We start from the raw sequence: 16,651 nt of genomic DNA, 5'->3' as shown, positions 1-16,651 counted from the left end.
AGGACTCATTCTGCTGTTTTGTGTCACTGTGTGTACCACAATGACCATGGAGAAAGGAAAGAAAACCAGAGAATTGTCTGTGGAGGTCAGACACAAGATTGTAGCCAAGCATGGACAATCTCAAGGCTACAAGTCCATCTCCAGAGACCTTGATGTTCCTGTGTCCACCGTACGCAATGTTATCAGGAAGTTTAAGGCCAATGGCACTGTAGCCAACCTCCCTGGACGTGGACGCAAGAGAAAACTTGACCGAAGATTGCAGCGAAGGATTGCTCGAATGGTGGAGAAAGCGCCTCGATCAACTGCCAAACAGATTCATGCGAACCTTCAGACACAAGGTACGACAGTTTCAACTCGCACCATCCGTCACTACGTCAATGAAAGGAGACCCAGGAGGACGCCACTGCTGCTGAGAGAGAGACATAAGAAAGCCCGACTGGAGTTTGCCAAAACACACCTGAACAAGCCAAAATCCTTCTGGGAGAATGTCCTGTGGACAGATGAGACCAAATTAGAGTTTTTTGGTAAAGCGCATCAACTCTATACTTACAGAAAACAAAATGAAGTCTTAAAAGAAAAGAAAATCTTCCCTACAATCAAATATGGAGGAGGTTCAGTGATGTTTTGGGGTTGCTGTGCTGCCTCTGGTACTGGGTGCCTTGAATGTGTGCATGGCATCATGAAATCGGGAGATTACCAAGGCATTTTGGAGCACAATGTTCAACCCAGTGTCAGAAAGCTGGGTCCCTGTCGATGGTCATGGGTCTTGCAGCAGGACAATGACCCTAAACACACTTCAAAAAACACCCAGGAATGGTTCAAGTCAAAACGCTGGACTGTGCTGAAGTGGCCAGCAATAAGTCCAGATCTAAATCCCATTGAACACCTGTGGGGAGATCTGAAAACAGCAGTTGGGAGAAGGCACCCTTCAAATCTGGGAGAACTGGAGCAGTTTACACAAAAAGAGTGGGACAAACTGCCAGTAGAGAGGTGGAGGAACCTCATTCATGGCTATAGGAAGCACTTTACTGCTGTTATTTTGTACAAAGGCTGTGCTGCCAAATATTAAGTCGAGGGTGTCAATATTTTTGTCAATGCCATTTCTTTTTTTCTGATTTAAAAGGATACATTAAGTTCTGAATCAAAAACAAAGGTTCTGTAATATTAACAGTGAAATAAAGAATTGTGGAGACCAAATACTTGTGCGAATTTCAACTTATTTTTTGGGGAAATTGTGAGTTATTTGAAAAAAGTGCAACATTGCCAATATTTTTTGCCACGACTGTACTTCAGCAGCAGGTTGCTCACTTTCCAAGCTGTTGAGCTCGTCATGTCGCAGGCTCAACTTTTGGCATGCAATTGATTCTTGCAAAATAAATTTGAGGCAATGCACTGTGGAGCATGCGATCAACAAAACGGAAAGATGTGGGAAAAGATAAATAAGGCACTGGTAAATGCCATTTGACCTATCATAAATCAATGTCACAGAACTCATTCTGAACCAGGTAGCGCAAATTATACGGCTAAACTTAAGCAGGGAATTTCGCCAGTGTGCTTGACACACAATGGCCTACTCCTTTCATAGAATTAAAATGGGACGTTTAACCACTATGACTGAAATCCAGATCAAGCAGCGGACCTTATGTGCCCTCCAAAAGAATGCATGCTATGAGATGCAACATTTCGTGCTGACATTAACACCACAATGGCAGTTTTTAGTTAAGTCAGACTCCATTCAGTATGAAACCTAGACTTGTTCCTTTGTCCTATGCATCATGTGCTCATTGCCATGTCTCATCTATGCCTGTTTGATCATTTTGTTGTTATGTGTTTGCCTCGACACATGGTTAGGCTTAGCCATTTAACCCCTCACTTGCATACCCGTTTATCGTTCTTTCATCCCATTATTTATGACCATCCCGATTTCCACACCCTTGTCCAACTCCTTTCATATACAGTACTTAATATAATAAATAAATACTAATAATCCCTCTTACACCATATTTTTATGGTCTGTTTCGTTCTTTGTTACCTCGACCACCAAAGGTAGGCGGAGGTTATATTATGTTTTCTGTCTGTTTGTTTGTGTCTCTCTCTGTCAGCAGGATATCTCAAAATGCTGTGGACAGATTCGGACAAAACTTGGTGGACAGGTTTGATGTGTGACAAGGACGAATTGATTTGATTGTGGTTAACCTCCAGATCCGGCCCATCAGTGGGATGCAAACCAAACTGTTCAGTCTGACCGAGGTATGTATGCACTCTACCGAGTGCTGTTGTAGTTGGCCATGTGTTTGGCACGTCTGCTTCTTCCCTACCCTTTTCTTTCCTTACTCCTCCATCACAATTGTCCTTTTCACCCTTACTTAAATCTTCCCCCCTACTCTCTTCTTTTTTTTCTTGAAACGTCAAAAAACAGAAATTATAAAAGAATCGTCATTCATTACTATCATCCATTTATTATGCCAGCTCATTCTGTAACACTCAGAGAGCCTCCCCAGTGGCGCAGAGTCTGGCGAGTCGCTCAGACTGACTGGCAGGGACTGCAAACTGTCCACTCACTTCAGGATTGATTTCCTATCTCTGTCTCTCCAACAACAAGAGTGCTTGAGAATTTTTTCACAAAGGCCTACATTCTCTCATGAAGAGATTTGTCCTACCCCCTCTGCAGCTATCATCCCAATCCTCTCACCCATGGTACACTGATTCTTGTGGTGAGACAATTGCTTTCCACAATAACTGGCCAACATTATCGCTGAACTATCGAACCTGTCTCCTTCCTCAAAGACATTGTGGCGCCTTGTGCAAGTCTGTCTCTTGTGTACACTTCCTCTCCATTCCTTCTCTCAATCCAAATGGCACCGAAGCTGACTCTGTTCATGAGAATGCTGGAAGTCTCAATTTTGTGTTTGCTTGCAAATCTCGCATATGCAACTCATCGCTCCCTGTACCCACCATACTCACACCAACTGCTCTTGGACACAGTGTCTTTCCCACTTGAGAAGAGGTTTCTGGCAACTTTTGACACCAATTCTGCAATGGGTTTGGATGACATGAGTGCGGGTGTCCTAAACACCTGCTTTGCCATTCTTTACGTTTCGTCATTCTGCTCTGTTCGACCTATTTGCCCAATGTCACCTTCCCTCTACCTGGAAATCAACTAACATCAATGCATTATGCAAAAATGGTGCCAAGACCGATAGATCCTCTCAACCATGGGTCTAATAGCTTACTTCTAATAATAAGCAACACAACAACAACAGACATTTTAAGGCCATTTTCCCTGCTAGAGCGGGGTTAGCCTTCCAATAATAAGCAAGATAAAAGATTATTTGTGGCTGTCGAAAATATCATGGAAGCCATCTCGGCAGTTAACGTCAAATCCTTCAATTTCTCCAAAGGCCTGAACAATGTGTTATTACAGTCGTGGCCAAAAGTATTGGCACCCTTGCACATCAAATAATGCACCATTTATTCCAGAAAATTGTTAAAAGAAAAAAATATTTTGGTATCCACACAAGTATTTTTGGGGTTTGCAGTGGAACAACACAAAAAAAGCTGAAATAATTACTAAATCTTAGCTTATTCCACACAGTAATCCTAAAATGGCCCAAACAATATTATTGGCACCTTTTAGAAGTTGTTAGAAATAATTAGATTTCAAGCAGTTGATTTTCCTTTACTTTGGAATTGAATTCACCTATGGTGAGTTGCAGGTGCCTGCAATATAAATATCACTCATTCAACCAGTTTATAAATACTCATTCAACCAGTTTGAATGGAGAAAAGGAGTCATTCTGCTGTTTTGTATCATTGTGTGTACCGCAGCGAGCATGGAGAGAAGAAAGAAAAACAGAGAATTGTCTGAGGAGGTTAGACACACGATTGTAGCAATGCCTGGACAATCTCAAGGCTACAAGTCCATTTCCAGAGACCTTGATGTTCTTGTGTCCACCGTACACAATGTTATCAGGAAGTATAAGGCCCATCGCACTGTAGCCAACCTCCCTGGACGTGGCCTCAAGAGAAAACTTGATCGAAGATTGCAGCGAAAAATTGTTCAAATGGTGGAGAAAGCACCTCGATCAACTGCCAAACAGATTCAAGCGGACGTTCAGACACAAGGTACGACAGTTTCAACTCGCACCATCCATTGCCAACTCAATCAAAGGGGGTTCTATGGTAGAAGACCCACGCGGACCCCACTGCTGAAAAAGCCCGACTGGAGTTTTCCAAAACACACCTGAACAAGCCAAAATCCTTCTGGGAGAATGTCCTGTGGACAGACGAGACTAAATTAGAGCTTTTTAGTAAAGCACATCATCTCTATGTTTACAGGAAACAAAATGAAGCATTCAAAGACAAGAACACGTTCCCTACAGACAAAGATGGAGAAGGTTCAGTGATGTTTTGGGGTTGCTGTGCTGCCTCTGGCACTGGGTGCCTTGAATGTGTGCATGGCATCATGAACTCAGGAGATTACCAAGGCATTTTGGAGCACAATGTTCAACCCAGTGTCCGAAGGCTGCGTCTCCATCAAAGGTCATGGGTCTTGCAGCAGGACAATGACCGCAAACACACTTCAAAAAGCACCCAGGAATGGTTCAAGACAAAACACTGGACTGTTCTGAAGTGGCCAGCAATAAGTCCAGATCTAAATCCCGTTGAACACCTGTGGGGAGATCTGAAAACAGCAGTTGGGAGAAGGCACCCTTCAAATCTGGGAGAACTGGAGCAGTTTGCACAAGAAGAGTGGGCCAAACTGCCAGTAGAGAGATGTAGGAACCTCATTCATGGCTATTGGAAGCGCTTTACTGCTGTTATTTTGTACAAAGCCTGTGCTGCCAAATATTAAGTCTCTGGTGTCAATAATTTTGTCAATGCCATTTATTTTTATTTTCTGATTTAAAATGACATATTAAGTTCTGAATCAAAAACAAAGGCTCTGTAATATTAACAGTGAAATAAAGAATTGTGGAGACCAACTACTTTTGTTAATTTCAACTTATTTTTAGAGAAAATTGTGAGTTATTTGAAAAAAGTGCAACATTGCCAATATTTTTTAGCCACGACTGTACTTCTGCTGCCGTGTTGTGTTGTGCTGATTCTGCCGTCCCGGCAATCAACAGAGGCCGCTGGCCCAAAATCTCAGACAAGAGATCAGCACACTCTCTCTGGCCATACCTCAAGCATTTGACAGTCTGGCACTCTACCTTTCTCTCCAAATCCTCAGCCTACGGCACCCAAGGCCACCAAACTTGCCAACGTCCTCCATTCTAGCAGTCAGCACTTTGTGTGCTTGTCAAGTTAAAGCCATCCGACCACTAGGTTTCTCCAGGGCACATGTGGTCTAAAAGTAACCCAATTATGGTGAAATTCTGAAATTCCAAGGTCACTGCTCAACTCCACTCTTTTGTTTTTTGTTCTCACCTGTGTAACTATTCCCCGATGATGTCACACATCATATGGCTTATAAATATGTGGTTACAGATTGCACGTATGCAATGTTGTTGACATAATCTCCATTTTTGATTGTTTAATTATCTCCATCAGCCACCTGTCAAGCAGCTCATGCAGTGCACGCAACACAGACTTGTAAAATTAGGTTTTAAAATGTAGCCGTCATCCTTTTAATGCTGCAGAAATATAAATAATATAAACTCTGCTGACTGTTAATAATTATTTATTAACAGAGTCAGCAAAGGAAAACTTTCAGCAGCAAATGGGGGTAATAAAGAGGTCTCCTGCACTGAGAAAGACACAGTCAGATATTCTCATTTGAAATCCCAGCTGCAAAAGTGGGCAACATTTTTGGCAAGAAAAAAATTCTGGTACTTGAGATTTGTGAGTGTGTTGAATAGCAGGCCTGTGATATTCAAATTATAGTGACTCGCATGCCTGTAGTAGTCAAATCAGATGTCCCCTTATAAATAGAAAGGGATATATTGAATTGTTCACATTAAATAGTGTCTCACTATAGTCAGTGAGGGAGAAGGGGGCAGATTAACCTGAGACAACAATTAGCGAGGCAGTGTGACATTGTCAGATCAGCGCTCGATAAATGAGAAATATACTACTTGGTACAACTCGACACTCAGGCCATGCAACACAACTCCAGGTCTCTTAAAAAGTCAGAGTAATTGTTCTGCAATAATCATTTAAAATGAATTAATTCCCAAGCCTGCTGTTGGCTTAACGGTTAAGGTGGCTGGCTTGAGATCTCATTGTCCTGTGTTTGAGACCCTGTCAAGCCATTGAATTAACACCAGATGGGTTGACTCAGCCTGTCGTCCTTCTGAGGTTGGCAAAATGACTACCAGTCTACTGGTAATGGGGGCATCATTTCAACGGCACGGCCGTGCCCCAGAAAATTAAGCAGCCAAGCACAGGCTGCATACGAACCACCAACACTTAATTCCCAAACAAAATAACATTAAATGCCTGTCATCTATGGTGACAAATAAAAAGATGTTTTTGCTTCTGCATCCTTCTTGTCCACCATTTGCATTCTCCCTTACCCCTTATTGTTACCCGCATGGCTTGTTTGTCTGTCTCCGTCTAATTTCTCCATCAACCCCGCTGTTGGCATTTTCACCTTCTCTTTCTGCTCTTCCTTTAGTTTTGTAGTGTACTGATCCATTCTATGTCCTAGCTCTTCCACAAGCCTTGACTCTGCACACAAGAAAAAGTAACACCATCAAGGCCCAGATAAAACCTCTAATTTCAGGTCATGACCATTCTGGATCGATTATAAAAAATTTTACACTTCCTGAGGTAAAATGCTCCAGGATTAAGTCTACCACATCAGGTTATTAATGGGAAGAGCTCCAGTACAATGGAATGCGGAGTGTAGATTTAAAAGTGTACACTTGTCGCATCATATTTTTGACCATGACAAATAAATGTAGGACCAATCTAGCAAATGTAGGAGCAATCTATAAAATGTAGGGCTAATCTAGCAAATGTAGGGCTAATCTAGCAAATGTAGGATCAATCTAGCAAATTAGGAGCAATCTAGCAAATGTAGGACTGATCTAGCAAATGTAGGAGCAATCTAGCAATTGTAAGACTGATCTAGCAAATGTTGGACCAATCTAGCAAATGTAGGATCAATCTAGCAAATGTAGGAGCAATCTGGCAAATGTAGGACTGATCTAGCAAATGTAGGACCAATCTAGCAATTGTAAGACTGATCTAGCAAATGTTGGAGCAATCTAGCAAATGTAGGAGCGATCTAGCAAATGTAGGAGCAATCTAGCAAATGTAGGGCTAATCTCGCAAATGTAGGGCTAATCTAGCAAATGTAGGGCTAATCTAGCAAATGTAGGAGCAATCTAGCAAATGTAGGGCTAATCTAGCAAATGTAGGAGCAATCTGGCAAATGTAGGACTGATCTAGCAAATGTAGGAGCAATCTAGCAATTGTAAGACTGATCTAGCAAATGTTGGAGCAATCTAGCAAATGTAGGGCTAATCTAGCAAATGTAGGGCTAATCTAGCAAATGTAGGAGCAATCTAGCAAATGTAGGAGCAATCTAGCAAATGTAGGGCTAATCTAGCAAATGTAGGGCTAATCTAGCAAATGTAGGGCTAATCTAGCAAATGTAGGGCTAATCTAGCAAATGTAGGAGCAATCTAGCAAATGTAGGGCTAATCTAGCAAATGTAGGAGCAATCTGGCAAATGTAGGACTGATCTAGCAAATGTAGGAGCAATCTAGCAATTGTAAGACTGATCTAGCAAATGTTGGAGCAATCTAGCAAATGTAGGAGCGATCTAGCAAATGTAGGAGCAATTTAGCAATTGTAAGACTGATCTAGCAAATGTTGGAGCAATCTAGAAAATGTAGGAGCGATCTAGCAAATGTAGGAGCAATCTAGCAATTGTAAGACTGATCTAGCAAATTTAGGACCAATCTAGCAAATGTAGGAGCAATCTAGCAAATGTAGGACTGATCTAGAAACTGTAGGACCAATCTAGCAAATGTAGTACCAATCTAGCAAATGTAGTACCAATCTAGAAAATGTAGGACCAATCTACAGCAAATGTAGGACTGATCTAGAAAATGTAGGACCAATCTAGCAAATGTAGGACCAATCTATAGCAAATGTAGGACTGATCTAGAAAATGTAGGACCAATCTAGAAAATGTAAGACCAACCAAGCTTTTATTTCTCCCCCTCAATGTTAATGCAGCACAGGTGCAGAGCATTAGTTTCAAAACAATATGTGTGGGAAGGTGTGTGGGAATGATTGGTGGGAGGGGGTATTTCTTAATGTATGAAGCAAAATCTTACTACAACCTTTAAAATGTTGGAAGGTTACCTGCACGTCAGGAGGAAGTTCACCCCCTACTCGAGACCAAGAAAGCCTTGGTGGTGGGTCACCGCCCATCACCTCACATTGCAGCAGCACTAGATCCCCTGGATTCACAATGATTGGGTCTGTGGCCCGAATTTGAATTGATGGTGCAGCTGGGGATGGACAGAAGAGCAAAACGCTAGTGCAGGAAATACGTTAAACGAGTACAACATTGTTTAAGGGAGGAGTTAGCTTAGATTAGGGTTTTGAACATGAACTTGTAATCACTCATTCTCAAGAAAAATACCAGTTTTATGTATAACTGGCACCCCAAAAACTACAGGTTTACAGCAAGGATCTTCGCCTAAAGCCTGAAGTAGGTGTGACTGCAATCCCAAGAGACTGGTGCTCGGTTATCCACTCAATCAGGACCTTCTCTGGCTCTGGGAAATGAGCAATGGATAAATTATATTGGCATTTTTGTTCTTGGGCATCTTATCAATAACTTATTTTTGTCTGCGCCAGGCTATAACATTACTCTCAACAAGATCAAACCAGCGACCAGCTGCTCTGTTACCATTAAATTAAACATAACAGAGGACGTTAGTGTAATGGAGGATGTTAATCTAAATATAATATAGCAGGTGCAAGTGTATGTATGTATGTATGTATACCCTGAGTATGTATGTATATGCAGTCGTGGCCAAAAATATTGGCACCCTTCCCCTTTTTTCAAATAATGCACCATTTTTTCCAGAAAATTGTTGAAATTAAAAAATATTTTGGTATCCACAAATGTATTTCTTTGGTTTGCAGTGGAACAAAACAAAAAAATCTGAAAAAATACTAAATGTTAGCTTGTACAGGTAATAAAAAACATTTTTTTAAATGTAAAAGGATGTAGGAATTGTATGCCAAAAAGGTATGTAAACAACGTAGAGATGGTCACAAGAGATATGATGTGAAACCATACCGACATCTTTACCTTCTGGTGGGCGGAGGGTTATGTTTTCATCGCTGTCTGTCTGTTTGTAACTTGCAAAATCGAAGATTTTTCAAGTACAGTGCATTCAGAAAGTATTCAGACCCCTTCACTTTTTTCACATTTTGTTATGCTGCAGCCTATTGCTGAAATCGTTTAAATTCATTTTTTCCCTCATCAAACTACACTCAATACCCCATAATGACAAAGAGAAAACAGGATTTTAGAAAGTTTTCCAAATTTATTAAAAAGAAAAAACTGAAATATCACATTTGTATTTGAAATATTATATATCACATAATCACATTATCACATATAATGTGATATATATATCACATATATCACAATCACACATAATCATATTATATACCATATCACATATATCACAAATATCACATAAGTATTCATACCCTTTGCTATGACACTTGAAATTTAGCTCAGGTGCTTCCCATTTCTCTTGATAATCTTTGAGATGAAAGACACATGAAAGCCCACAGAATCTTGTTTCTCACAGTCTGAGAGTCCTTTTGGTGCTTTTTTGCAAACTCCAAGCGGGCTTCCATCTGGCCACTCTGCCATAAAGCCCAGATCGGTGGAGTGTTGCAGTGATGGTTGTCCTTCTGGAAGTTTCTCCCATCTCCACACAGGATCTCTGGAGCTCAGCCAGTGACCATCGGGTTCTTGGTCACCTCTATTACCAAGACCCTTCTCCCCCGATGGCTCAGTTTGGCCGAGCGGCTAGCTCTAGGAAGAGTCCTGGTTGTTCCAATCTTCTTCCATTTAAGAATTATGGAGGCCACTGTGCTCTTGGGAACCTTCAATGCAGCAGAGGTTTTTGTTGTAGGCTTCCCCAGATCTGTGCCTCGACACAATCCTGTCTCTGAGCTCTGCAGGCAGTTCCTTCGACCTCATGGCTTGGTTTTTGCTCTGATATGCATTGTCAGCTGTGAGACGTTATACAGACAGGTGTGTGCCTTTCCAAATCATGTCCAATCAATTGAATTTACCACAGGTGGACTCCAATCAAGGTGTAGAAACATCTGAAAGATGATCAAGAGAAAAGGGCGGGACCTGAGATAAATTTCAAGTGTCCTAGGAAAGGGTCTGAATACTTATGTAAATGTGATATTTCAGTTTTTTCTTTTTAATAAAATTGCAAAACTTTCTAAAATCCTGTTTTCTCTTTGTCATTATGGGGTATTGAGTGTAGATTGATGAGGGAAAAAATGAATTTAAACGATTTCAGCATAAGGCTGCAACATAACAAAATGTGAAAAAAGTGAAGGGGTCTGAATAGTTTCTGAATGCACTGTATATACACAACAATATATAGCGTGGGGCAAATGTGATCCATTGAATGTTACCAAATTAATTAGGGGCATGAATACAACAGAGAGCCTGTACTTTCACTGACAACACCAGGACATCATTGATAAAAAAGCGACATCAAAAGAGGTTCACCACATTAAGAGGTGAGGTCACATACATGCCTGAACGCAAGCCCCTCCAGGACGCAATCCCCTTTCAGGACCATTTGGTTAACCAGGCGAGCAGACAGCTCACAGAGGCACAAGTGAGCCGACAAGCAAAATGCCTCAACTTTACGATGATCTCACGGGAATACTTAATGACGTGATTGCATCCCAGGTATAGAAACTGCCATTACACAACTTCCTGACGACTCTAAAAATGAGGCGAGATCATGTGTGGCTCTGCTTTTACTGCGCCCGCTGTGTCCTTCCTGAAACAAATTTAACTTGGACGTGGAATAGTGATGGGCTTCCCAAAAGCTATGCAAGATGGATGACGTGGCAATCTCAGCAGAGAAAGGACGCACAACAGTGTTAATGGACCGTTTCGCATATAATGAAACGATACAGGACATGTTGGCAGACACAAGCACTTATGAATGTCTAACCTACAAGCAAAAATAAATAAATAACCAGGAACAGTTATTAACATGTATGTTTACTTTGTGCATAAGATTTTTTTATAGTTTTTAGCACATAAGAAGTTTTTGTGTTGTTTTAGTGTTTAAGTGTTAATACATCATGAAACATTGAAACATGTATGATTGTTGGTCGTTAAAATAAAATAAAAACAGGAAAGTTGTAGATCTTGATTCCAAACATTTGTACAGCAGCAATGGAGTTGCTCCGAGGGCTTATTGGTTACCAAAAGTGCACAAGCCAGGAATTCCGCTGTGACTCATTGTTTCCTCCATCAATGGACCATCCGATGCTTTGTCCAACTTTCTCTCAAACAAACAACATGCGGTGGGAAAAACAGAGACAGCTTTGCGCAACGGCAGCGATTTTGCAGAGCGAGCGACGCACGTTACAATGAAACCGCAAGAAACGATGGTACCTTTCGACGCAGCATCCTTGTTTACCAACGTTGCCCATAACTTTGGCGTTCGAAGTGGCTGGACAATGGTTGATGGAGGACGATGGATAAAAAAAACAGGCTGATGACATGTTAAATACCACAGATGTTTGTGAGCTGCTCGATGCCTCCCTTCATTATTTTTCTCATTTTTAATTAAGTTCAATCTGTTCTGAGCTGCTGTATTGCCTTTCGTCGAGAAAGATCGTTCCTTAAGTTTCCAAATATATTGATCCACAAGCCAGCATTTAAGGATCATTTCAAAAGACGCATCTTACTATAATTCACAAAATGTCTATGTCTGTTCCCAGGTACCACAAAAACGGCTGAACCGATCGCAACGAAATTTTGGGTGGCTAATCCTGGGACCCCCTGGAATAAAATAGGCTCTATTGTTTTTCCATTTTTCCAATGTTCCAATTTTTCCAAACACGATGGAATAATATTTACCGATATGAACAGTGATGTGGCTTTTATTGAAATTCTAAAGATACTGTTTAGATTTAGATGATTTGCGTGTGATATGATTTAACGGATGTTTATATGAATCTTTTAAAATAAAAAAAACCTTCAATTTCTGATAGTTTGCCTTTTCATTTGGGCCTCCCAATTGAAGCCCCGCCCATAGGAGGGTACCGTTGCTAGTTTCTTTAATTAAAGCTTCATCAGCAGATAATATCCGGGTCAAAATGGGAAAGCTTGTGGATTTCTTTCATTCCTAACCCTGCCAAAGGTTACAGCAACCAACATGATTTCGGCCTTCATTCCAACCTTTGCTCTTCATTCCATTCCAACCTACCTCTGTTTAATCCGTGCCACATCTTCCAAAGTACTGACTTGCTATTGGTAGTGGATAATGTGTCATTCATTAAGCACCTTTCTCACATCCAATTAAACAGATAAAAGTAAGGAGAAAAGGCAGTTGCATCAGCAAAGGTTAATTACAGAGATTGCTAATCACTCCCTTTCACCGACCCATTCCTGCTTCTGAAAGTGGCCAAATTATGCCAAGGTAAGAAAAGCGAGATAGCTACAAAGGTGAATCTGTATCGAATAGGTCTTTGTGGACTTGTCACGTTTTTCATAAGAGATGTTCTTTGTCTGATTTTGCTCTTCACCGATTTCTGCCATTGTTCTGAATGAGAAAGTCTTCTCCGATCTCTTTCTATGGTCCCATGATCACGTTTTCTGCAATTTGCCCTTATTCAATGCCATCCCTGGAATTTTAGGCCAAACCCCGATTATTCATCCAAAACCATCAAGTTTCTGACATCTAAGAAGCTTCATCTGTCTTCCAGGATTTACATGTGTGCATGAAATATGGCTACGTTTACCATTTCATTCTCAGCTGATCGACCTCATCAAAATCAAGGTCATTATTTACTCTACCTGTACAATATATACCTAAAACCTCCCCGCTTTTTACTGTGATTACCTGTGACTGCATGTTGTACATACCTGTGTGGTTGGTCAGCTTGAAACTGGCCTTTTGATCCTTGAGACCACACACCTGACGCACAGATGCCACACAGCTGTACTTTGCATAGTCTTGTGCTCTTAGATTCTTAAGTTTCAGGATCTTCGTTTCACCCTGTATAACACAAAAGTCAGATTAGTCTGGATGAATTGCAATTAAGTGCTTTAAATCACCGGTGAAAATTTTATTAACGTGAAAATTTTGGTATATTTTGCTTTGAGATGTCGTGGGTTAGCAAGTGGATTTAAAAAATTGCCAAAAAATCATAGATACGAGCGTCAGATGACCAAAAATATGAAATATGCAGGTACCGTAGAACAAAATGGAAGTGGAAAATTGTCAAAAGTAAATAATGAGGTTGTTCAAATTCTACCTGGGCCTTTGTTTATATTATATAAATAAAGGACCAAGGTAATCGATGTAGATTAATACTTTTTGAGGGAATTCATCTTTATAGCATTGGCAACCCAAGCTCATAATGATGTATTTCCTGCTTTAATGCATTTTGACAAAAGTCAAGATGGTGGCAAGGTGACATATCGAAGAAGGTGAAACCAAGAATAATTCTGAAATGGATGGTCAACAAAAACCTCAAGATTGTTTAAATTTACAGGTGAATGTCTGCACAGATTTGTGATCTGTTCCAGGTGTATGCAGTATGTGGCACCTGTTTGCATCGTTTCTGAGATACACAGCTGTGCCATTCGTGATGCGGGGCCCTCTGTAAGTAAGGGCAAGAATATGGAATTTGGCCTTGCACCGGTGATAATTTGGTAATTTTTCATCGAAAGACATCGTAAGCTCTTTAACGTCCACCAGCAACCAATGATGAAAGATGGATCCCCTGTTTAACATCTCATCCGAGGGATGGCACACTCAGTGATGCAACACTCTGCCTGCGAAACACCAGTATGGCAGTTTATAGTTGGATCAACAATAGAACCCAGCCAGGTCGGTATCATGATGATTGCCTATCAATGACACTTATATTAAACCAGTAATGTCAATGTTGTACCTCCTCAATGTTCTGGTTATGAGAGCTGTTCTATTCTCTCGTCTTTCACCATTGCCTAATAATGTTCTAACATTCCAGGAAGCAAATATCATCCTATGAGTTGTCTTACGAGTTATTTTTGTGTTAAGACCACAACTTTGGATGACCAGCTAGGTGCGAGCAGAGGGCCTGGCTGTGTTTTGGGTTCCTTTTCATTCCACTGTCCCTATATTGGGGAGAGCAGCACTGCACCTAGAAAGGTCTGCTCTGTCACCTTATGAGGAGACAAATGATGTCCACATCTGTCCTGTTCTATGAAGACTGACCATAACCCTAAGGTCAGACGTGTGAGGGGTTGTGACTGAAGACTGCCAGTAATATCCTCGGCCTGTTCCCTACGCCACTTCTCCTTTAATTTCCACAGGACTTGATGATGTTCCTAAACAACCTGCATGCTGGGTAGATTTAGGTGTGTGCAGTGTGTACAAAGCAACGGTTGCCGCACTGGTGCAAAATAGGCCACGACTCCAGCAGCTAACAAGGAAGCAGGTGTTGATGTGGCATTTCTCATGAACAAGGGATAAATAATTTTGGTTTACAGTATTTAATATTTTATTGAAATAGAAGACAGATACATTGCTTGAAAAATATATTAGGCAAAATGAACAACATGATCACCTGCGTAAACAATGGTTCATAGATGCTGACGCCTTCATCTCCAATCAGAGTGTGCCGGTCATTACGGTGCCACGTTAAGAGTGCTGGTGGACTGGAGTTTCCTGAACAGCGAAGAAACACTGTACGCTCCTGGTAGTACTCCTTGGCATCGCCGATGCTCTGATGTACCGTGAGTACTGGTGGGTCCAGGTCTGCAAGGGAAAGTCATGTGGAAACCAGAGTGAGCTTAAACTTACCATTCCAGAGAGTCGACGGAATGGCAGATAGGTGGTCAGCGTAAATGCTAATGCATTTGGACATACCAGATGGTGACTGGTAATGACCAATTTGGAATCAAAGTGCATGCCAGTGGACAGACAAATATCGACAGCAAAGCAGGATGACATGCAAACAGTTTAACACAAGATGAAAACAAATTAAAACTCATGTTACCAATAAAACAAATTTCCCAATAACTTGCTGATAATGGCACGTCGTCATTGGTCATTGAGCGTCCATCCTGCATCCATCGCATCAATCGGCAGGCGCACGATGTGGATAAATAGTGTCTCGTGAGTTGTCACGATAGTCCTCTTTGGTGCAATATTATGGACGACGTTGTAGTGAAATGATTTGTTCATTCCTTTATTTGCATCAATGTGGAAATTGTTTATCGGAAGGATCCATTGTGAATCGGTAATATTATGTGACCTCGATCATTTCCGGCACACAAAGCTGAATAAACGTCTAAGCCCGAAGGGATTTAATTACTGGGAGGAAATTAATTGGACTGAGCCCAAAAGAGGAATTACATAAATTACAAAATAGGATGGGGAGTTGACAAAATAAACAGAAATGGGACTTTGGGCAAATGAGATTTGAGAACGAGCAGAAAGATACATATAAGATGATGAAAATCTAACTTGTATGTTAGTCTCAAATTCCTCCATTTTCATACAAGTAAAACATCATGAAAGTAATGGCTAAACCTCGGGAGCAGCTTTGAGATATAGGTAGGCCTACAGGAAACTAGGCATGTCCGCCATCGCATCGCTAACACGCTTAATTACCAGTGTTGTACTTAACAAATATATTGCATGTCCATGTGTGAGTGTCAATGAGCATGAAAAATGAGTGAAAAAGGACCTTTTATAACAGGTAATTGTTGTTGTTGTTTGTATGATCATTCCTTGTACATATATATATATATATATATTGTAACGGTTTTGAGAAGTGTAACGAATTTGAGAAGTGTAACGGTTTTTGAGAAGTGTAACAATTTTGGAGGAAGTGTAACGAATGTGAAAAGTATGGTTTTGTTATGTGTAACACCCTCGTAATGTAAATAATGGTCGCAGCCGTCCTCCTAGTTAATTCCATGAAACTTACACACAGGCCACGATATATCTTTTTAAATAGTGTATTTCCTTATTCTATGTAGGCTAAATATGTGTTTCCCACTAGATTGACTCTGCATTGTATCAAACGAAATAAGCGTAGGCCCTTCCAATTTCCCCAATCATCTCCGCTCTCCAAAGTTCCTTTCAAAAGCGGTGCTAGTGGTGTTCAATCCCGCAAGCCGCCATTGCCCATGTGCTAATCTCGGAGAAGAAAGGCGTGTCTCCACCTCGTCATAGAGGGGAGGAGTGAGCCAACCCCACTTGGCCAACCAGCACCGCGGTTAGCGACCCGGTAGGCGTGCCCTCGCAGCCGGCGGCTTGATTCCGCCCGGAGTAATAAAGGGGACTGGAAGGGACTGCTTCAGCAGATGAGCGAAGAGGTGACATACGAGAGGAGCTGTGAGCTGAGCTGTGAGCGGTGACATGCGAGACGCTCCAAGCCAAAGAGGAGAGGTACT

The 16,651-nt window shown here is 41.2% G+C and overlaps 1 protein-coding gene across 3 annotated transcripts in view; it reads right to left on the bottom strand.

Annotated features, from left to right (window-relative positions):
- The window catches only part of MDGA2 (MAM domain containing glycosylphosphatidylinositol anchor 2), a 504,155-nt gene that overhangs the window by 268,778 nt on the left and 218,726 nt on the right, over positions 1-16,651 (bottom strand). For all 3 annotated transcript variants that reach the window (XM_068130811.2, XM_068130813.2, XM_068130814.2), the window contains exons 4-6: positions 14,815-15,005; positions 13,124-13,256; positions 8,323-8,471 (exon numbers count right to left, since the gene is read on the bottom strand). In XM_068130811.2, coding sequence (XP_067986912.1) covers positions 8,323-8,471; positions 13,124-13,256; positions 14,815-15,005 — 473 coding nt within the window. The remainder of the gene's footprint in view (positions 1-8,322; positions 8,472-13,123; positions 13,257-14,814; positions 15,006-16,651) is intronic.

The sequence above is a fragment of the Myxine glutinosa genome, chromosome 11 (assembly GCF_964187855.1).
Source record: "Myxine glutinosa chromosome 11, kmMyxGlut1.1, whole genome shotgun sequence".
Lineage (NCBI taxonomy): Eukaryota > Metazoa > Chordata > Myxini > Myxiniformes > Myxinidae > Myxine > Myxine glutinosa.
This window is presented reverse-complemented; position numbering and strand designations above follow the sequence as displayed.